Here is a 24,541-nt window from a genome sequence, read left to right on the forward strand (position 1 = left end):
TAATAATCTCGATTAGATAATATTTTTTACCAGCCTCAATTTGGGACCAACATGATAAATTAAAAATTAGCTAAATCTATAAGGTAATATATTTATAAAAAAACATGTAGGTTCAACTTGTTATATAAATTAATAATCTCTTTATGCATCAAAATTATATATATACATGACTCACTTAGGAGGCCTTTGTAAAATATAATTCCAATATTACTTGTTTTTTCTTAAAATTGATGTCTCCATGGATCTTATCTCTAACTTTTTTTTGTGCATTAAGAAGCTATGGTACGGTGTTTTGGTATTGTAAAAGAAAATTATGCAATATGATTGTTGCTTTGAATACATCTTTGCATGAGACAAACTCCAGTACATAACTATCGTCTTCAACTTCATTTTTTTTGTCATTTCTTATGACGATCTCAATAATTTTCTCATCACGAATACTGATAATTTATAATTCAGTAATGAGGTAATATTTATATAATCACAATGCACAACACATGTATTAAGTTCAATATTTTTTTTTAAAAAAGAGTATCTTGATAAAATAATTTTTAATGGCTTTCTTTTAGGTTAGTTCGAGCATAAAAAATTTTTAATCTGCATTTAATTTGATCCCAAATGATATTTATGAAATCTAACAACTTATTTCATAAAAGGATTATATATATATATATATATATATATATATATATATATATATATATATACGCATTCTCATTCTTCTAATTGCCTTTTCCAAATATTGCTTAATCTGTATGTTTTGCATCAACCTTGATAGATACTGTTATCAGAATTGGGTATTTACTTTCTTTTCTTCACCAAAATCTTGTAATAAACCAATTATGCACCTTGTGCATTATTGTTTTGGATTATGGGTCTGACTTCCTTATGATTGAACAATAATGCACAAGGTGCATAATTGGTTTATTACAAGATTTTCTTGGCCAAAATCTTCTAATAAACCAACTATGCACGTTGTGCATTATTGTTTTGGATTATTGGTATCATTTCTTTATGATTGATTTTCTTGCACTATTGTGATTCCCGAAAAGTAAATAAAGATAAATTATTTATAATAAATTATACTATATTTGCTCCTATAACTGTGCTCCTCCAAAAGCTAAACCAAAGTAGAAAAAGAAAAAATGAAAAACAATGAGCAAAATCAAGAAGAAAAGAAGGTGAACCCCCTTCACAGAATATAAATGAAAAAAAAAAGTTAATGATCCTATAATAAGGATCTTGAGGGTGAGCATTAATCAAGGCAAATCGAAAAAAATCAATCAAAATAAATCAATTGGGTTCAATTTTTTCTTTATTTTGAAATTAATCAATTAGGAAAGATAACTTATTCAAGATTTTTCATATCCAAAGTCACAACTTAATACATCAAAAAATTAATCATTGATAATATATTGTTAATATATTTAATATATATTACTAATATTTTAAAATATATACACAGTTCAACTAAAGACATTTATCTATATATATATATGTCCATTCGAATCCGTGGAATGATCATCTTAAAAGTCCCACATTAATATATTTAAATATATAATTAAGTAAGTAATACATAATTTATTTTATTCTTGGAATAAAAAGGAAAGTCCCAAGCATGATTGAGATTGATTCACCTAATCTGATACAACTACCTAGGGAGCAGGACCCACTGTGCGTTAGCATTTATGAAATACGCTATCTTCCATATTAAATTGACCCAACTGTGAACTTGACTAGGCTTTCAAAGTTACAAATCCAAACCTTGGCTTGCCTATTTTTGCCAATATTCCCACAAAATGCCTTACATGTTAACATGTCAATGATGTCATGGTGTTCTTTCATGACATCAAAATAGGAAATTAAATATTCCTACTTTTTATAGTAAATATTCAATACACTATGCAATTAACATAAAAATAATTTTTAGTGTTAGGATAATTGTATAAATTAAGTATAATACTCAAAAAAGCCTCTAAATTATTTAAAAAAATTTAAATAAGTTTTTTTTATTATGTTAATCAAGCTCTTGTACTTATATTTTGAGTAAAATAAGTTTTTATGTTTAGTGATTGATTAATTGCCTTTAGTTAAAATACCATTTATCATTTTATTTTCACATAGTTTTGATATAAAATTAATGTGGAAGGTGAAAAATGTTATATGGTTATGTTATTATGTCGCAATTATATGTCATATTATCATTAATTATGATATATTAGTGTATCACATTACTATTAATTATGATATATTAGTATGACACATTAACGTCATGTAACATAATATGATAAACCCAACTTACAGATGGTGATTGGGGATGGATGCAACATACGCTTTTGGACTGACATGTGGGTAGAGAAAGGTGTGCTGAAAAATCTATACTCGAGGATGTTTGCCCTTGCTAAAAATAAAGAAGGTTTTGTTGGAGAGTTCGGTATTTGGGAAGATGATAGATGGTCATGGGAAGTGGAACTAAGAAGGAGGCCTTTAGGATGGGAAGAACATCAGTGGCTGGAGCTCAAAGCCACTATTGAGGAGTTCCACCTTTGTAGGGAACTAAAAGACACCGTGGCATGGAAAGGATCGGCCACAGGGAATTACAGTGTTAAATCTTTTTGTAAACAAGTTCTCCTGAAGGATCGTGGGGAGGATAAGACTTGGAGAAATATTTGGAAAAATCTGGTGCTTCACCATATTGAGATATTTTGTTAGCAGGTGCTGCATGAGAGAGTTGCCGTCAAGCAGGAGCTAGTGAAAAGGAACTTAATTGACCAGGAGGGAGCTGAGTGTGGGCTTTGTAAGAGGGAACCTGAGACGGTTAGACACCTGTTCCTCCATTGTCCTGAGGTCTGGCAAGTGTGGATGAGATGGTGTAGAGAATGGGAGGTTACTTGGGTTGTCCCAAAGGATTTAATCAACTCGTTTAATACTTGGAATGCTGGTTTCGCAGGGAAAGGGAGATTAAAATCTGGTGCATGGCCTTTTATGCTATTTTGTGTCAGTGTGGCTGTAGAGAATGATACGGTCTTTAGAGGAGTTACTTGGTGTGCTGACCAGATTTTTGATTTAGTTAAACTCAGAGTTGCCACATGGGCTCAAGCTAAGTGGCCCCTTGAGTATGGCGCAGTTTTAGACACTTATAGATTTCCAGCTGAGGGTGCAAAGGTTAAGAAAGGGAAGAGATCCAGAATTGTGAAGGAGTGGAGCAAGCCGCACGAAGGGGGATGAAATATAATGTGGATGGGGCAACTAAAGGATGCCCTGAGGAGCAGGGATTGGGGCATTATGAGAGATGAAGAGGGAAACACTAAAATTGTCTTCTCAAAAGCTATAGGAAGATGCTATTGTGGCAGAAGTCAGAGCAATTAGGGAGGCCTTCTTGACCTTTGCTGGTTCTAAATGGGCCGCCACTCACTCTTTGTTTATTGAAAGTGACTCAAAAAATGCTGTCAAATGGACTAACAACCCATCTGATGCTCCTTGGAGGCTTAGGAAGTGGATCCTGCACATTGAAAGGTTGAAGAAGGAGGTTAAGAAATGGACATTAAACACATCTACAGAGAAACTAATCAACTTGCTGATAGCCTTGCCAAGGAGCGGTGCTGGGTCAGGTTGATTTGTTGAATGTCTATGACTAATTTATTGTGTTTGGGGCTCTGACGTGCACTGATTCTTATCTGGGTCTGGTGCATCCTACGGTGCAGCATGAAAGGGTGGCCGTCGAGCAAGAGATAGAGAAAAAGAACTTAATCGATCAGGAAGAAGTTGCGTGTGGCCTCTGTTTCTTGTTTGTGTCCTTGTGCATCTATGATACTGCTGTGTCGGTTAAAAGGTTATCTCTGGGTTCGAGCTCCACGGTGGGCGGTGGTTTGTTTTAAAACACTCATTTATCTTATCACTCGGATAGAGTTTTACTAGTATTAGACTTTTATTTAGGGATTTATCCAGAACTCTACTTGTTTTTGAGATTATCCGTGTTTAGATGCTGCCAAATGCTCCTTGAGCCGCTGCTCCTTTTGTAATTGTTCAGAACAGGCTCTTCCTATGATAGCTTCCCTACCACAGGGTCTCCAAATCTCAAGTTGAAAGACTCCCCACGGCATTCCAGCTTATCATTAATAAAAACTCATCTTTCAAAAAAAACATAATATGATAAATGGTATTTTGACTAAATCAATCATTACTAACTTTAAATGGTTTTATAATCTAATAATTGATTTTAAGTTGATTTTTTTTATATTTTTCATTAAAACAGACTATAATTGAATGCCTACTGTCAGTTAAAATTCTACTACGCAAGTATACGTATCGAATAAACAATATATTAGTAAGTAGAGTATCGATCCCACAGGGAATTGATCTAAAAGTTTACTAAGTACTAAAATTATTGCAAATTAATCTTATCCAAACAATATCAAAATAATATCAAATCAAACTAAGTTATAGCTATAATAGTTTATTTGATTTAAAATAAAAGTATAAGGGCTTATTTAGCTTAAGTAAAAATATAAAGATTTAATTAAATGTAATAAAACTTTAAGGATTTATTTAAAATTTTTTAAATAGTTTAAGAACTTTCTTAAATATTATGCCATTTCTTTCCTTATAACATTTAGAACAAAAAATCTAAATCCAAGCCACTTTTTGAACCGCTAGACTTGTAAACTAATTTTGCATAACAATATCATCAAATAAACTCAAACCCATTTTTCAAAATTATGAATTAAAGTCTTGAAACTGAAAGTCTTAAACAAAAATTAATATGCTAACAGAAAGAGTAAATTGCATTTGTGCCTTTCAAAGTTTGGGTCATATCATTTTTATTCTCATTCTTAAAAAAAAAATCATTTATTAATATCTATATTTCTAGTATTAGAATAAAAAAACCTTTTTATAAGTATTTTCCTCAACATAATCGTTAACTGACAATTAACAACACATGCAGAGGCAGCGGGAGGGAGGCTAGTAAGGGCTCTGCCCCTTAAAGTTTTAAAATTTTATAATGTTTTTATTGTTTTTTAAAATTTTTAAAATTTTATCTTTACAAATATTGAATTTTTATTATAACTATTTTATAAATATTGTTTTCGTTCCTTAAGCATGAAATCTTGATTTCGCCATTAGACACATGGCTACTACGTTTCAGCTATGTGTACAACAATACGTAGTTTAATTTTTGTATAATTTTTTTATAATTTTAATGCACTCCTAATTCTTAAAGTTTTGGTTGCATATTAAATTAGTTCCTATAGTTTTAAAAAAGTAATGATTATTTCTTAACATTTGATTTCTTAATATTAGGTAATTTTTTAGTTTTTAAACCTTACTTTGATTTTTTTATATTGAGTTTAATAGACTTTAAATGTTATTTGAGATTTCTTTATTTGATTGAAATTTTTTATATACACATAATAGTAATAATAATAACAACAGCAATAAGATATATATTTTACAAAAAATGATACTATAATTTAAATATATTTTATAAAAATATTATAATAAATAATAATATATTAACAATGACAAAATGAAGCAGTGAAAAATAGTATTTTATAAAAAAAACCCAAAAATCATCCCACAAAAATATTTTTAGTAAAATTAGTGGAAGTTAAAAATAAAAAATTTATTAATTCTAGTTATTAGTTAATAATTATCTACAATAGCATTTTTTTCTTAAAATGAGTTTATAATATAATATTACAATATTTATAAAATTCATATTGTTATTATTATAATATACGTGTATAAAATATAACCCTATTAACATTTAAAAACTATAAAATCCAGTATAAAAGATTAAAAATATAACTTAAAAAACTATTAAACTGTAAAGAAAACTCAAATATTAAGAAAAGGAACATATTTATTTATTTATTAGATTATAAGAATTAACTTGATATACGATTTAAATTTACGAGATTATGGATAAAATGAAATTAAATGAATACGTGAATTATCACTTAAAACTTTATAATAAAAAAGAAGTGTTAAATTTTTTATTGATAATTCCAAAATACAACAGAGTGCAGAGGCACGCAATTACATATTAAATGCTTAATAAATGTCACACAAAATGAGAAAGCGGCCATCATCATCATCATGATAATCATAAAAACCGCATAATCTCTTGCTGCTCCTCGACATTTCAAAATTTGAAACAAAAATTTCTGAAAATATGGAGTCTTATGCCGTGTCCTGTCTGTAACTCATGGCCACAGCAAAAGCATCACCCATCTAGTTCACTAGCTTCTGTCCGGAAACAGACACAATCCATATCCATTTTAAAATTCTTACATGATTTTGAGTTAGTAGACAAATATATATTTTTTAAAGTTACATGTTTTGGAAGTTGTTCTAGATTCTCTCTACTCTCTTTTGTTTTATCTGTGTTTGAAATCTCTCTTACCTCGTCTTTGTTAGCTCAACTGTATCTTTGTCATTTTTCAACCCCACTTTTCTCTGTGTAATTGACTCTTTCAGCCTCTACATTTGAATTTCAAGAGAAAATTTGAGAGAATAAGAAGAACCCAGTTGACAAACGAGTGCATTCTTTTTTTTCTGACAAACAAAGCTGAAGAAGAACCAGAAGAGCTGACAACCAGTTTCAAGTTGGATTTAGGCTATTTGGGTGCTATTTTATTTTTCCAAGTCTGAAGAAAGCTCGGATCTTTGAGGTGTTTCTTCGTCAAAAGTCTCTTCTTTTTTTTTTTTTTTCATTTTCACTAGAAATGGGCTTTTGGGGTTTTAGTCTTTAGGATCAAAGATGTTTTACTTTTTTTTTTGGAATGAAAAAAATTGTTTCTTTTCTGTATTTGAAAGGTTGAAAATGGGTTGGTGTTGTTTTATTGTCTTCGTTTTTGTGTGGTTTAGAAAGATGCATGAAGGGAAAAGGAACTCATTATGGCTGATGGGGTCAGCATGTGAGTTGTGATCAGACTGAACAAAAAAAGGAAAAATGGAAAAAACTAGTGTTTGGAACGAAAAAAGGGACCACTAGGATCTGTCCTTTGGATTGTTCTTCTATTACTTTTTATAATTTTCTTTGAACCAATTTGTTTCAGCATTGTCGTTTAGATTGGAAGCTTTTTTACCAAGTGAAAAACTGAAAAACCTGGCATTGCTTTTCTCTTTTGACTTACTGTTTGCCCCACAACTTTTGAAATCTCAACTTTGGTCGCTCTTTTAGTCTATCCATTCATCCATCAACCCTCATTTTCATTTTTAATGGATATGAAAGCAAACCAACTTCTCTGCTTTTAAATCAACTTTGATTAACTTTTCAAGTTTTCCCCTTTTGTTTTTAGTCACAATGGAAGCTACTTTTGTCTTCCATAACCAGCAGTAAGACAACCCCACGTTCTTCTTTTCTTTTTATAATTGCATGTTCTTTGCATTTAGCCAGTTGCCTTTCCTTTATATTTTTTCCTTTGGTTTTCCTTTTGGCGCAATTATATGCTCAGCTTTTGCTTTATCTCTGAATTTCATGAAATGGAAATGCAATTCATTATTGAAAGCTAGATTCAATTATACATTGTCTTCTACAAATTACCCTTTTTATTCTTTTCTGAAGTGATCTTGATTTGGATATCCGTTGTTCGTGTGTGACTTAACTCAAGGCTACCAGGTTTCGTTTTTTTGATCTGTATGGTTCTGTTGAAAATGACTGGTAGCTGTGCATTCGTTGAGTTTGTTTGTCCTTATCGCATATTCACAGGTCACACAGTACTTTGTCTAGAAAAACTCATTCTTCCAAAAGATTATTGACGACAAAATCTAGCTTAAGTTTCCCGAATTTAATATAGTAAAAAGAAAAACAGGCTTTTGATTTTTGAATTGAATCTGCAGGATTTATGATGCTTGTTTGTATATGGGAGGGATATAGAAGCCAAGCTACTGCGGAAATTCCAGGGTCTGCTTTATTTGATAAAAGCCAAAGCCCATGATCACAGGATGTGTGACTCGTCGGTTGTGCAATCTGCCGTATGCCAGTAAGGATTGCATCGCTTATTTTCTTTGTTGCTTACTTGCTTCTTCCCTTAATGGCTTACATATGGAGCTTTTAGTTTCTCTCATGGTTTTCTGTATTTCTCTTTCTTTATTTCTTTATCTTTGAATGGCTGTTTTTGCAGAAATGATTCTATCTCCAACTCTTCACATTCTAAGGCAGGATCTCAGTTAGACATTGTCGGAGAACTTCAAAGCAGTAACTCATCCTTTGAGGTCAGTGCTGGTGTGCTTGCCGCTTTAGTGATTGTTGATAAACACTGAGTGAAGCATCCATGGAACGAAGTCTTTGTGGGTCATAACAATGTGCTTTTCTTCTTTTCCCCTTCTCTGCCATCTGACAGTTGTTGAAGTCAATCTTCACTTAATTTTCTACTATTTTAGTGCTGCAATATAGTACTGATAATCAGAGTTTGCAGTTCTGATGAAATATCAAATATCTACAATCTTACTCAGAGTTTTGAGTAATGATACCCATTGCAGAGGAGAAAAACATGCATTTCCTTTCATGTTGTTTATTGGTCGACTTCAATTAAGACTCCTAAGAATTTTCCTTTACTCTTTTCCAAGGGCTAGAACAGGATTACTTGTAGAGTACTATTTTTATTTTAAAATTTCTATTAATTTTGAATTTGATCATTTGCCACCTTTTTGTTGCATATTATGGTAATAAATTGTTCTTATTTTAGGATAAGTCATTTGGCTTAGATTTGATTCTTACCGTGAATTTGGTGATTTATTCAGGGAAGGAATTATAGCAAAGAGACTGGAAGTGTTGAATCATGTTTTAAAAGCAGTGATTCTTGTCCTTATAGGTTTCAGCTCGAGCAGGATGTAAGCATCTCTCAAATGTGATAATGTTTTATCTACTGCATTATGCTAGGTACTTAAGATGATAGGTTTGTAACAGATGCTAGGTGGCTTGAAATGGTTGTACAGCAGCATTCATGATAATGTCTGAGATGAAATTTGTTATTTTTAATAGGCAATGAATTTATCTATGTTAACTTGATACTGGGAATGGAAAATTACTGGCTGAGCTCCTGAGGTTTATTTCTGGTCTCTGATGGCATTCTTCTACAAGTCTGATAGTTTCAGCTGCTCTTGGTTTTAATTTGCTGTCTTCTGGGAATAATCTACCTGTTTTAGTTCCTACCCTGGTTCAAAACTGAACACAATGCATGCTTAGGCTGTTGGTTAAATCTATAATCTGTTGTTGTAACTCTATTCTTCTGAAAATATTGACAGGTACATAAACTACAGCAAAAGCTGCAAGAAGAGATAGAACTGCATTCTATTCTGAAAAATGCTATAGAGAAAAATGCTACAGAATTGTCAATTCCTTCATGCCTCCCGCACCATGTATGTCAGTTATTTTTAATCTTTACTTGCAGTTGGTAATTTCACTTTGTGATCTTGTCAGGATGTTGGCGCCTTCAGATGTATGCTGCAATTTTGCCTTTATAGACTGTACAAATCTGTCATTTTCCTATTTTCTGGTGACAGTTTGGGTACCAAATTCTTTTGCAAGTTCAAAGCAGTATGTTATATGCGGTTGGGCAAGTGGCATAGGTGTTGTTTTGTAATACCAATAACAACTTTTTGTACTCTACTTTTTAATAAAGATATAGATAGTTTGACCTCTTATTCTTATTAATCAATGTTACCCCTATTCATTTTATGCCACAACTTTCTGACTGCAATTTGGACTGTTGTATTCCACAAAAGCTGATTGTTCATATCATTATTCAATTATATAGCACTTAGCAGTTGTCTGGATGATTTAATTGGTGCTAAAAGTGTCATCTAAGCCATTGTCCTGTTACATGCATTGTTAGCATAATGCTGCCCTACTGAGGGTGTGAAAACAGGGAAGGTGATTCCTCATAATATAAAAGTTTCAGGCTTACCAACATTTAGGAAATTTGGATCTGCTATAAGCATCTCCATTTCATTGGTTCCTTACAAGTAGCCATCTGGGATCAAATGAGGGAGCTTAAATTATATGCTTCTCTCTGCTTCTTTCTGGTTTCTGCTAATTAAATCCACTGAATTATTCATGACCTTACTCATTCAGTTTAGGCATTCCTTTTAAATTGTGAAGTGGTTTCTCAACATTTAAAAGATTGTTAATCATTTTCTTACAGGCTCAGGAGCTTCTATCTCATATTGCAGTATTGGAGGTTACCATCTCAAAACTTGAACAAGAGATGGTCTCTTTGCATTTCCAGCTTAGTCAAGAAAGAAATGAAAGGAGGCTTGCTGAATACCGTTTGAGGCATTCATTTTCTCCATCAGTATGTATTTCTCTGCAAATATCAAACTGCTGGTAGCTAATACTTTTAATCAAAACATAATTTATAACTAAAATTTCTTTCTATTAATTCAACTTTTTTTTTTTCTAAATTATGCTTGTTCCATAATATGTTCAAGCCAACGATTTAAGGTTAAAGTTGTTTTTAATCTGTTAAAATCATTCCAGTATTTCATTTGATGAAATTACTATATTATTAAACTTTGTTTACAAGAATTGTATCTTTTCTTTCCTTTTTTTTCTTATAAAATCTGAGACTTTTCATATAGTTTGTAAACCTTAATTTGTGCTCATAGTAATCAACATATTTTTTCCTCCTACAACCCCACTCACAAGCTGAATGTGCATTAACTCATGTAAGTGTACTTTGCTTGTGTTCTTATTAATTATTTCCTTACCTGAGAAGTAGCTCCCAATTTCATAATGGTAGATATTATTTTAACTATAAATATAAATATAATGGTGCATAATATGAAAGTGACATCGAAAAAGTATTGCATGTATTCATGCTTTGGCCGTAAATATAAAAATTTCTTTTGTTATCCAGATTTCACCTTCATCAAGGTGTTTGAAGCACTCAAATTCTGAACTGCATCATTCCTCAGAAGATAACTCATGCCAAGAGCCTACAGACCAACCAACAGAGTCTACTGGTGAATCATCTTCTACGGAGTCAGTAAGAGAGGTATATTTTAGCTTCCTCATGCCTTTACAGCTTTCAACGTCATAACTATTTTGACAGCTATGGTGTGTCATACTTCAAAATTGCTTCCATCTTTAAAGCAGATCAGTTGACATTCTCGTAAATGAAAGCTTCAATAACAATTTGGCCTACCTACATTCTATAACCAAATTCTGAGTTCTGGATTGAAGTTGTGAACAGAATTAGGAAAATTACATGTCACCTATCATTTTATTCATTCAAAATTTTGCTTTGTAATTTTTCTAAGTAGTAATACTTATGACCCATATGGTCCTTGTTTCTTTTCATGCTTTTCTCTATATATTGATGTGGTTGTAGTTATAAAGATTTGGGCTTCCACACCTACTGGCTCAAAAAGCCTAAGGGTATTTTGAATAATCCTAAATCAAGCATCCTAGCTACTGGAATTCTCATAAACTTGTTCTCTATTAATTGAAAAGGCTTACATGGCTGTTTATTTATGCAGTTCTAGTTATCCTATTCATGTAAGGATTTGAGATTCAAATGGAAAACTATTATAAGTGCTTAAAGCAACTCCTGAACTATAAATAGAACCTAATAACACAAGGAAAGTCGTAGGAAAACCAAGGCTAGAAATCTTTAGCTTATCTGGAAATAACCAGAATACTCTGACACAAACTCAAGAAAACATAAAATAAAAGAAGTAGAAAACACATTGTGTCCTATAGAAACAAAAATAATACCTATCACAACTTAATAACGCCCTAATACGTTTAACATCAAATAAAACCTAGATTTTCTTGGAACCCTATTTTGACTTTTGTTGCTTTATTATCTGGATCACAAGTCCATTGATCCAGAAGTGTGATGCTGACAGTAGACAGACTGAAATGGAAGCAGATAGTATTCAAGTTGATGTGAATAAAAATATTCTTTTGTTTGCAAAAGAAGTTGTTGGGAGGATTTCTCCAGCAACGCTAGTTCTAGAGGTCACAGATTTGTTACCCTTTAGAAGAAACTTTTTATGTTTGAGAAGTCAGCTTACCTAAAGTTGGAAGTGGCCATTCATATGAATGAGGTACAGAATATTGAATATCATTGCAACATGAAATACTGGTGCAAAAGAAGCTTGCAATACATGGAAGCTATTAACTGGTAACATGACTAGATACAGACCAGGTTGGAAGAATGAATACCACACTTCATTTGGACAACTAAACCATTTTGAGACCCAGTAGGGTGAAGATGAGGTCTTATACATTACAAAGAGATGAGATTAAATGTTCAACAGGACAAGCTTGGGAACAATTTAAAGTTCTGTCAATGGATCTTATTTTCACATCTTGTTTCATAGTCATCCGTACTTAGATATGAAAATTATTATATTTACTGATGATTAGTACCAAAAACTGCAGAGGGTTTTTTATTAGGCCTTTAATAATTATAATTTACAGCAGAATGCAGTGGACTCACTTTTTCATCTTGATGGAAAGAAAATATCTGCAAAGACGGATGGCAAATCTTGTCAACCTTTACAGTTTGAGAAGATTGCAAGAGGCATACCACCTCAAGGCCTCTGGGATCACCCTAACCAATTATCAGAAGAGATGGTAAGATGCATGAGAAATATATTCATATTTCTTGCAGATTCAGCTATACCTTCCAAATCATCTGCACTTGAGAGCCACAGCTCAACTCTATCACCATGGGGTCATCTTTCAAATTCATCATGGTGGTCATCATCTGAACGCTCGATGATTCCATCATGGGTGCAGAGCCCTCAAATTGATATTCAAAGCAACTCTGAAGTTTTGGCTTCAGAGAATTCCGTTGATCCCTATAGAGTACGTGGAAAATTAAGCTGGGCTGAAATTGGAAACTATAGTTTAGCGACTGAAGTATCTTGGATGTCAGTTGGGAAGAAGCAATTAGAATATGCATCAGGGGCCTTAAGGAGGTTCAGGTATTATGATTTTCAAACCTTTTTGTTTAAAAGTTCTCTCTCCAGAAATGATTATCAAATGAGCATTTTGAAATTCTAGAGAATTACTTTTATAAGGGGTAGAATGGGGATTTAGCCTAATAGGTTTAGTATGTAGTGATTATGACTAGAATGTCTAATATGTTCTTTTTCTATATGGATCTTACTTTTTTTTCATTTTTCTTTTTCAAAAATAAAAAAGATGTTTGTTAAAAAACTTGTAAATTAAAAACCTCTAAAATACATTTTTTCTTTTCAGAGTAATAGTTGTTTACGACTATAGCTGATTCAGTATTGTTTTGCTTTTAATTGTTTGGAAAGCAGAATACTCGTGGAGCAGCTAGCCAAAGTGAATCCAATACACTTGAGTAGCAATGAGCAGCTTGCCTTCTGGATCAACTTGTATAATGCTCTAATTATGCATGTGGGTTTCTTTGTTTCTTTAGCGAGTATGATTTTTGTGATGACATCCCTTGAATAGTGGAGTTTCCTTGTAAATGACAAGTTGAGCTTGACAATATTGTTCCGTGTTGTCTACATTATGGACAGGCTTACTTAGCGTATGGAGTTCCAAGAAGCGACTTGAAGCTCTTCTCCTTGATGCAAAAGGTATGAATTGCTGATTGAGTCCTCTGAATGTGTATTAAATTTAATTTCCTACTTTTATTTGTTTATCTTATTATCTTGTAGCATCTGTGACTAGTTTGGTACTCAGACTCGCCATTTTCCTCTTTAGAAAGGGGGAAGGAGGTTACTCTCTGTTGTGTATGATATATCATCCAGGGAATCTCCAGGACACTTAGTTTGGTTGCCATCATGTGCATCTTAGTGCCATAGTCAGCTTGATGATGCTGTCCGTGCCTTGTCTTGACATATTAAAATGTTCCATGCATTGACAGGCACAGAATTGCAAACTGTGCTGCTATTATTTGTTTTCTTCACAATCTTGTGACTAATCCCCTTACTATTTTGGAGAGTGCTCTAGTAGCTTTTAGTCAATTAATTTTGATTCAGTGGTCAAGATACACTTGTAGATACAGTTAATTGTGTTGTAGAGTATGAAGACTGCTGAGGAAGCAAAAAAGTAACCCAAGCTGCTTGGTCCCGGGCTTTTGAATGATTAATCTTTTACAACAGGCTGTGTGTGGCCTTTTGTGTTCAATATTAGATGCCTGCCTGTTATAACATTATCATATGGAATATCTTATTGCATTAGGGTATCTACCTTCTAGTGTCCTTTATACAACTATTCTGAATTTCCCATAGGTGGAAAAGTAATTTTTGATTAGTGTATTTGCTTATTTAATGCAAAATTTCATTATTCCACCAAAGCCGAAGTTATTACTAGTACCAATTTTTATGCGTTAAGTATTCTGAGTCCAGCTAACACAATCCGGGTTAAAGAGTTTTCGTTGTAAAAGAAGCAATAATAATGAAAGGGAAGAAATTTTAAAACAATAATTTAGATAAAACTCTTTATATATGTTTGCATCCTGATGTTCAAAGCTAGTACTTTGGAGAAACTTCATGGTTCAAACGCAATAAACAATTAAGTTGTATCTTCATTGCATTTCAAAAAAAAAAAAGGTAGTATCTCCATCAGAGATCTCATCTCTAGAGTTTCTGAGATTCTTCTTGTTATATATTTGTTTCCAATTTCTCTTCTGTCTGTATGGTTGAATAAGCTTCCGTTGTCCTTGCTAGAGTCTCTTCTTAGTTTGTACATGTAATAACATCGGAGCATGACTTCAAATGGAGAATTGCAAGCTGATTGTCGATTTAATTAACTGATATTTTTTGGAGTGTTCCTCTGATGAAAGGTATTACTCTTCCAGGCAGCATATACAGTTGGAGGCCACTCTTTCAGTGCAGCTGCAATCGAATATGTCATTCTGAGGATGAAACCACCTTTGCATAGACCGCAAATTGTATGGATTTTCTGTGATGATATTGTGCTTGTTTTCTTTATTTGCTTTTCCTACTTCACTAACTAATGCTGGTAATAAATGTAAAAACTTTTGTCAGGCTTTGCTTCTTGCCCTTCACAAACTGAAGGTGTCAGATAAGCAACGCAAGTCCGCAATTGATACGTATGAACCACTTGTATCTTTTGCTCTCAGTAGTGGGATGTACTCATCACCTGCGGTAATCTCAATTTTTGTTTCCTCTTTTTAATCACACACACACATACGCACATAATTTTGGTTCTTCATGAGTTTTAGATGTCATGAAGGTGAGTTGCAAATGCCAGGTGAGGATCTACACTGCAAAGAATATTAGGGAGGAGCTTGAAGAAGCTCAGCATGATTTTATAAGAGCTTCGGTTGGGGTTAGCAGCAAGGGGAAGCTATTGGTTCCAAAATTACTGCACTGCTTTGCAAAGGGCTTCGTGGACGATTCTAATTTGGCTGTATGGATATCTCATTACCTTCCATCCCACCAGGCTGCCTTTGTCGAGCAATGCATATCACAAAGGAGGCAAAGCCTTCTTGGTTCCCGTAACTGTGGCATTCTTCCCTTCGATTCACGCTTCCGTTACTTGTTCCTGCCTGACAAAATTTCACTCCAATGATGTCTATATTAGCTTTAACATCCATACCCAGCCTTTCTTGTTAATTTGAACCATACACAATACTAAGCTAGCTACAAAAATTAGGTTGTATTCACGTCCATGTGAATCTTAGCATCCTTGAGAGAAGACAAGGTTCATTGCAGTTTTGTCCTTTTCCCTTGAATCCAGTGATATCATAATTCCAGTACCGAAATAATAAAAATGACATCCTTATTTGGGTGGTGTACACTGTCTTCGTGGCTACTAGAAGTAAATAAAGAGCTGTCCATGATGGTAAATACTTGTTGGGACATATCATTTGCTGACAATCCAGGGTAAATAAAGAGATTTGGATGTTTGTATTGTTTGACATGGTTGGAAAATAAATTAAATGCCTTATGTTACATGTGACAGAGTACAAGATACGAAATGCCCACCACTTTCTTCACTTCCATCACTTATAACATACAACCATTATGTGAGCATTCTGAATGTTCCAATTCTAACATGACCTCAAGACTCAACAAGTATTAATTGGGAAATTTCAGAGAAAGCAAACCAGGAACAACAGATGATGGAGGCTTAGATAGGTTTGTGGTGCAAGTGGTTGAACGACTCTTGGGCCTAATTTGTATTTAGCTCGGGTCCTTGTCCATTAATGTATCTATGGTACTGGTGTAGTAGTCCAACCTCTTTATGCAACTCCCATTGCAGCCGTGGCCGAACGCATGACAAAAAGTTTGTCCGTAGATTGGGGCTTGGTATCTTGATTCAAAACATAAAAACGGTCAAAAATTCTTAGCGAAAGTCAATGTTGAAGTTTCTTGACCCCAAATGTCAAGAACATAATCCGTATTGGCCGATTAAACTGCAAAATTCTTAGAGCGTCCAAATTCCACAAGCCCGTTTGTCACGATATATAAGAATAAAAACGTGTGTGAATTGAGTAGGGCAAAGGTGGACACTGGGTCCTTTGAACAGATACCTCCAAGACTTACCTGCTCCAAAAAGACAAAAATCAAAGACAAATCACTATCAACAGTAATTTTACAGGCGATTGGCTGATGACTTTGACCCTGTCAAGGCCTAGTTGCCACAAAATTTGTGAGGAAGACGGAGATATCAGACATGTTTCATGCACATTGATGGGATGGAAATATCCCAGTCAATTCATTCCCTGTCAGCCACCGCATGCTGCTATAGCTCTAAAACTTGCAACGCGTCCAAGAATTTAAGAGCCTAATTTTCTAAGGGGAAATTTCATCTTATCGGACTTGCTCAAACAAGGGGCAAGGGCACCCTAAGATCCTAACAATCTTTTGAAAGGCTATAAAACTTGGGCTTATAACAGACAGAACATAATCTAGCCCCCCAAAAGGGTTTATATTTTATATATTATTTTTCATTAAATTTAAATTTTTTTTAAAAAATAATAATATGATGATGATGATTATAACGATGACTATACTTAAACATTTTGCTAATTGATTAATGTATAATTTTTTTATTTAAAAAGTAAAATTCGAATTCTCTTCATTTTAAATCTAAAAAATATGATGATGACTACGACAATGATGATGATGAATAAATACCTACTAATAATTTTAAGACATATCTTTTAAAAAAAAAATTTCAAGACATAATATTTGAAAATTTTTCTTACTTATTTATGAAAATTTAAATAAATTTTATTCTTTTATTAAGTTCAATTAAATTTTTATATTTTTATTTTAAATCAAATAACATTTTATTAGTAATTGTCTACTCAATTAGTGAAAATGTCTTTTGTTATTTTATACTTACATGGTGTATTATCATATGATCATATCATCAACAAATGACATTTTGAATAAGTTAACCATTAATTATAAGAACTAATTCGACTCAAAATAAAAATAAAAAAACTTATTTGACTTAAAATAAAATTACATGAATTTAATTAAATACAATGAAAGAATAAAAATTTATTTAAATTTTCTTAAACAATATAGGAAATTCTTTTAGATATTATGCTTAATTTTAAACATTAAATATTCGCATAATTTTTCTTGTGTTTTTCACTCAACTACATGTAAAATTTAATTTGTTCCCTCAAGTAATAATGAATTGAATGGTTAACATATTTTACTTGCTTCTCTAACTTTTACAAGGTTAAAAGTTTACCAGAAAAAATCTCAATTAACTAATCTTCGACCTCGCTTCAAAATTCTTTTGCATTTTGTTTTAGTAAATGTTTATGAGCAATTGTTTTTATTAATGGTGTCAACAATTTTATATATATTGCTTCATCAATACTAGGTAACTTGAACTTGAGTATAATTATAGATGATTTTTATTCTTTTTCTTTTTTTTTTTAATTTGGAGCTAGGGAGATTGGAATTAATCCCATTTTCTAGGTAGTAAATGCATGCACATATTATACTAAGGAAAATCATCCTGCACAATTTAAATATTAGTTAAAAAATGTTGATGTGATGTTGAAAAATGACATGATTATATCATCATATTACGTTAGCATCTATTATGATATGTCAACATATCATATGGTATAGAATGACAAGTATAATTTTGACTAAATCAACTATTAATTATAAAAATTTATTTGGTTCAAAATCCAAATTTCAAGTTAATTAAAAAATATGTAACAATATTTTTAATAACAATAAAATTTCAATCGTTGTATCTATACTTAAAAAGAAAAAAGATTTTTGATCAATATAATGTGAATATTGATTTGATTTAAAATTTTACATGTATAACAAGTACAAATAGGCTGTTAAGTCCAAGGGTCACTTTGTTAAAATATTAATTATACATAAAGTTATAGACACTACAAAAAAACACATTTTTACCAACAAAATTAATTTAGTAGTATAATCTGTAGGCATAGTAGAATAATACATAAACCAAAATAATCTGAAACAAATAAATTATAAATTATCATTCCATATAGTAGGTCCACATAGACGAATTAAAACTTCAAATATTAAAATTTATCAATCAATCAAAATTAGGGAATGACTTTTTGAGGGTAAATTGTTAATATCTAATAGAGCAAATTATGTTTTTGTTACTAATGTATCAAAATTTTTTATTAAACTATAACGTTTTGATCACCAAAATTTGTAAGTGTTATTATTTGGTCATTCAATCGTTAAAAGATAACAGACCACAATGTGGTATTTGACGTCACTGTCCAATGCTTATGTGGCAATGAAAATTAAAAATTAAAAATATAATTGTTATGTTAGTTGGTCCCTTACCTTCCTAATTTCCACTTAAACATTAATTGGTTTAACATCAGCAATTGCTATATATCCCACGAAAGTAAGTGAAAATATTTGGTATTGTAATAAGTTAAAAGTGGTTAGGCAAATAATTAATAACACATCACCTATGTTGACTTAAAGGACCTTAATCACCAACTTTCTCTTAAACCCTTTCATCTCAACCATAACATCAACCAAAACAACCTTCTATTCTCGTATGCACGTAACTCTCCCACAATGCATAAATATTGAAAGGCCCAAGTGTCCTTCATGCCTCAAATAGATAATGGGTTTGTTGAAGAGGATGCTTTCCTTGATGTTTGTATATGGCTAATAAACAAAGACATTCTATTTTATGTAATAGAGTTGTTAGATCATATAGCTGAACTACTCACACTATTTTGCTTCTTTGCATTATTAGTTCCAAGTAGTTAGAAGCTCAGTACATCATCTCCATTGCCCCTTCCATTAATAGCAAACATTAATTAATCTAGCTTTATCTTCATATACAGAACTATTATCCCGTTCCATACGAACTTATGAATACGTTGGCAAGTATCCATGGATATTTCAACAATTAAGTATTTAGCTCATTAATTGATACATGATATTTTTACTTAAAGAGCAGAGTTCAAACCTCCTCTCTCCTACATCAAAAAACAAATAAAATTATGGATCATTTAAGTTCATTAGATTATAACAATTTATTCCATTAGACACTAAAGTACTTGAGATAAATCATAAAACTAAGTAATAAAATTCATTTTTGATATCCTGTTAAACAAATTACACAGAATTATATGTTGGAAGTGTATGAAATATTTCGGAATTCCGACGTTATGCATTCATAATTGCCTCAGCTGTGGTTGCCCCTACCCTTTTCTCACACTCCATTTCTCTTATCTTCATGTGTGTGTGTGTGTCCATATATACATATATATATATATATATATAATGTCATTACTCAGAGTAGGTTGGTCCACTGCCTCCTAACTTGTAGGTGCCAGGACAAACCTAAACCCTAATTGGCTAGTTTATCGTCATTGAAACTGCCAAGGTACACTATATTTATTTTCGCCTTATTAGCAAGGGCAGAGTGGTTAAGCGGCTAATACACACACACATTATTTCTTTGACTTAATTAAAAATCTTAACGTCCTTTTCTTCTTGCCTTCCTTAACCATAACCCAGGACCACGTACCTCCTAATCTCAAACGTCCCTTCCAAATCGATCTAAATATCATCCAATTTGTTACTCAACCTCTCAAATAAAATGGGGTACAAAAATTAGGGTTTGGTTTGTTTGACGAAGATGTTTCCTCTGATGGTAATATATATATTATTATGGGATGCAAACATGACTCCAATATGATGAATCATTTGGTCATAGCTGAACTACTTGAACCAGTTTCTTTCTTGTTTATATCGTTTAATTTTATAGTAATAAATTCGTTCATCAATCAAAAGCCGCACGATAATAGTAAAAGTTAGCTTTGTCTCTAACAAAGGGGGTGACCCTTTTTGTAGTCGTTTTCTCATGTATTGGCAGGTTCGATTTGGAAGTTTATGGCCTCGTGAATCTAGCTGATGAGGTGGTAGAGATGAAATTGTCATTTTGTGAGAGTAATCGCCTCGCAATCGTAACAAGAATATTGATGATGCATGGTAGGGTTAGGTCTAATGGCCGGCAATTTGCTTTGGATGCTCATGGCTACAATGTGTTCATATAGTTAGTCCATTACCATAGACATGTTTCAAATGGAACATCGTTAAACCTGCATAGCATGACTTTAAACCTTTTTGTTTTCTTTTCTGTGCATAATTGTGCATTACTTAAGCTATCTAAAATTGCCATCTTTCTCTTGAAAGTACACAACTTTTATTTAAAAAGCTTTCAACACGCATTTCCCATCATATGGAAATTTAGTCATGAAGTAGAAAGGAATTGAAAAAGGAAAAATATGCATCAAGGTGCTCTATTTCAACGTGACAGCCCTTTAACAAGATGAGGCGGCAATTGATTAAATCATTTAGGAAATGGAAATGATGCGCCCTTCAAAATGGTTGAGAGTTCCATGATTTCTTAGGGTGCATGGTTTGATTCACGATGCATCAGATTACAATCTGAAAATAAGAGGATTATATGCCTTACGGTACTCGTTGCCATCTTGGATTGGTTGAGATTTTGAATTTGAAAATATGAAATTTTGGATTTCTCATAAATCTAGGCTTTTAAAAACTAATCACATACCCACCACCCTCCTCTTAGGTTATCTTTTAGATGGGGAGAAATCCATTTTTTTTTTATGACAATGCCCCTATTTGAACATTATTTTGATCCAAATCCCCCCTCAAAATGTAAGGTAATATATACATATATATATTTAAACATAATCTATAATTTTATTAAAAAATCAAACGTTACGGTCTACACCAACCTGTAAGATATGGTCTATTTTAACTCATATTTCGTTGGTCTGACTGTTTTATTTTACAAAAAAGAAACTTCACAAGTTAATATGATCTCTTAAATGTCCAATCTCATATATATATATAAATATATATATATATATAATAAATATATATATATATATATAGATGATTTGACTTTCATGGTTTTTGTCGGTACCATGACATCTTCCATTACTTCAACAATAACCCATTGTCTTTAATAGGACATTACTAGTACCCAAAACCAATTTTGATTCCAACTATAGGAATCTAATCCAACTTACAAGATTTTGTTTCACAAAAGTGACCTCATAAGTTGAAAATAATATAAACTTTTGAATGTCCAATTTTACTTTAGTACATAATCGATATGAGATTTATAACTTTCTTTAGGGGCCATAACATCATGGCATCTGCCCTGATGTGGGATTAATGATTCATTGTTGGGATCATGACATCAAATCTCACATCAAGAAAGGATATCATAGTTTAAGAGGAGGGCCATGAATCCCATATCGATCATGTCTTATTATAATGAGATTAGATATTTAAAGTTTTTCACTATTTTCAACTTGCAATACGTGTTTTGTGAGATAAAATTGTAACATTAATAAATTAAAATGGATAATACTTTGCATATTGATACAGATGTGATAGACAAAATTTTTTATTTTTATTTTTAAATTTTAATATCCTCAAAGCCCATGTAACCAGTAATTTTATCATAATATATATATTTTTTCCTTTGTATTTTTTAATTTATTTTTTCTTCCGCTGCCCATGTAAAATTTTTATTTATTTGATTTAAAATATATATTGCATGACACAGTTCTTGATACCACGAGTCTCATCAACCAGTTTAGATATATGAGTGTAAAGTAGAGTCAGAGATAAATGGCTACATCATATGTCATGTCATATAAATTGAGCTCATTTGCATATTTATCACAGTCTCAAAAGTGACGAACAGTGGCGGTACCGGCAATATAAGGGCAACACAGTGACAGGCTAAAGAGATGAGCAAAAGAGGAAATATAGGGTGTGCCGAAATGTAAAGTTCAAACTCCTGAATTCAACCAAGCAGACAATTGCATTTGCAACTCCAAAGTCCCAACAAAACCATTAGACGGGATTCGGCAATACCAAATTTTCTTGTCAATGTATAGAGTGACGTGTAATTAAAGGTCTTGGGGTCAGGTTACCAACCCCGCAAGCTTGACTAATCCTTTCAGGGCAACATGGCTAGCCACGCTGCGGTCTCTTTCTTTGACGTCTGAATCCAATCAAATAGAACCCTTGCATGAGAAAAAGTTGTGTGTTAGGTTTTATAAGTAAGAGTATTCTTTTATTTAATCAAGTATATTTTTTAAATTCAAAATGTGAACTGTGACATATGCACTTATGTGTTTAGTTTGTGAGCCTTTATCTCCTTAGAAGACTTAAATAAAATTTCATCTCACCTTAATCGATTATGTTTGAATATTTTAGTCAATCGAATTTAATTTTGACTCTTATTTTAAAATAAGATACGTTATCAAAAGTTTCTATATTTAACATTTTTACATCTTATTGTTAAAAATTTATAAGCTTATAATTTTTTTGCTAAAAAATAATTATTTCGTTTTATCAAAAGAATCAATAAAGAAGGCAAAAATATCATGGCCGGCGGGGATACTAGAAGAGATTTTTTATTGTGAGATGGTGTATATTTGAGATCTTCAGATTAAGTTAGAAAATCATAAGGAGATTTTTATTGTATTTTTCAATAGTAAAAAAATTATTACTTCATGAATGTAGACAAGTATGCAAATCTTTTAAATTTTTTTTATTTGCTTGAGTCTTCTAAATTTTTACTATATTCCAGTATTGTTTCTTGAGTTATTTCACAACACACTATAACTCATATAACAAGTTGAAATACTAAAAACTCTTTTCTTTTTAGCCAGTTTAATTATGTTAACTTTAAATATTACAAAATTATGTTCTCTTTTATTATTATTATTATTATTATTATTTAAATGTCTATATTCCTTACTTTTCTACATTTCAGACCACGCTTTCTTTTGCTTTTGGCTTTTAAAAAAATTCTTTAAATAATAGTATTATCAAAAGGTGTAAACGTTTTAATTTAAAATACTAAAATAAAGTGTTTTCTTTATTTTCAATTTGGATAAAAAATGTGAACATCCACGTAGTATAGTATATTGCATCCTTTATTAAAGAATGAATAAAGCTGTTCAATCATGAAGATTCTTGATCCACCCTTTTTCTTTTCCGAAATTGGGCTGACAAAGACCCCCAGGGACTCCTTTGTTTATTTATTTTTTGTCCGGCACAAGTTGGAGCAACCATTGATAATAGATAAAGGGGTATTTAAAGTATAGATATTTAACAGGTAATATTTAAAAGAAATATTTTTAAAAATAATATTTAAAATTAAAATATTTTTAAAAATAACTCTCTTTATAATTTTAGCTAAGTTGGATAAAATTACTTTTAATAGAATTACACGTTATTATGTTACACATCATATACAGAAACATGTTACATGTCATAATTAGATTGTTACACGTCATAATTAAGTTGTTACACATCATGTTAAAAAAAATACTATTGTTATATGTTAGGTATAAAAACATGTTACACACTATGATTAAAAAAGGTTATTACACGTCATGTGGAAAGAAAAAATACTATTATTATACTTTATGTTGAAAAAATATTATTGTTACACGTCATATTAAAAAACATTTTGTTACATTTTAATGCTTAAATTGTTGTTGTTACTTACAAATTAAAACTTCAAATTCTCTCAACTCTCTTTATTTTTTTTTACTTTTTTAACAATTTGACAATGATTAAAGTATTTCTAACATGTTTTTATAAATCAAAACATAAATTTTTTTTTATCTAAAACACCTATTTTGACTAAAAATCGAAAAAAAAGTTTATTAAAAACTTAGGTTTATGAATTTTAAATTTTTGAGTTTATTAGTGTCGAGATCCCGAATTGATTCAATTAAAAACTATTTCAAATATCTATAATAGCCATTCACTCAAGCACATCAAAATCATCATTTGATGTCTTCAAAGTGCTAAAAAAAAAAATCTAAAAGCGTAAGAGAGAGAAATCGGGAGTATAGTAGACGAATACCGAAAAGAGAAATCGATAAAATTAGAGAAAATAGAATGTTGAGATAGAGAAATCGGAAGCACAAATGGGAAAAAATTGTGATGAATGGTTTAATTTATTTGAAATAGTTTTCAGAGTATTTTTATCAAGTCATGACTAAATATGATTAAAAAT

The 24,541-nt window shown here is 31.6% G+C and overlaps 1 protein-coding gene across 7 annotated transcripts; it reads left to right on the forward strand.

Annotated features, from left to right (window-relative positions):
- Window positions 1-6,141: 6,141 nt before the first annotated feature.
- LOC110426266 (GPI-anchored adhesin-like protein, putative (Protein of unknown function, DUF547)) lies at window positions 6,142-15,761 on the forward strand. Of its 7 annotated transcripts, none has more exons than XM_021441452.2 (13): window positions 6,142-6,674; window positions 7,846-7,988; window positions 8,130-8,220; window positions 8,749-8,838; window positions 9,253-9,366; window positions 10,152-10,301; window positions 10,866-11,003; window positions 12,437-12,945; window positions 13,288-13,387; window positions 13,513-13,572; window positions 14,799-14,891; window positions 14,989-15,108; window positions 15,215-15,761. In XM_021441452.2, exons 2-13 carry the CDS (start codon window positions 7,951-7,953, stop codon window positions 15,533-15,535), a joined length of 1,824 nt encoding a protein of 607 aa, XP_021297127.1. In that variant the 5' UTR covers window positions 6,142-6,674; window positions 7,846-7,950; the 3' UTR covers window positions 15,536-15,761. The 7 variants fall into 7 exon arrangements, with proteins under 7 accessions (XP_021297127.1, XP_021297126.1, XP_021297122.1 ...); XM_021441451.2 differs by lacking the exon at window positions 6,142-6,674 and adding an exon at window positions 7,076-7,341; XM_021441447.2 differs by lacking the exon at window positions 6,142-6,674 and adding an exon at window positions 7,348-7,714.
- Window positions 15,762-24,541: the final 8,780 nt, after the last annotated feature.

This window comes from Theobroma umbraticum, unplaced genomic scaffold (assembly GCF_002168275.2).
Source record: "Theobroma umbraticum cultivar Fairchild unplaced genomic scaffold, ASM216827v3 scaffold_55.0, whole genome shotgun sequence".
NCBI classification, from domain to species: domain Eukaryota; kingdom Viridiplantae; phylum Streptophyta; class Magnoliopsida; order Malvales; family Malvaceae; genus Theobroma; species Theobroma umbraticum.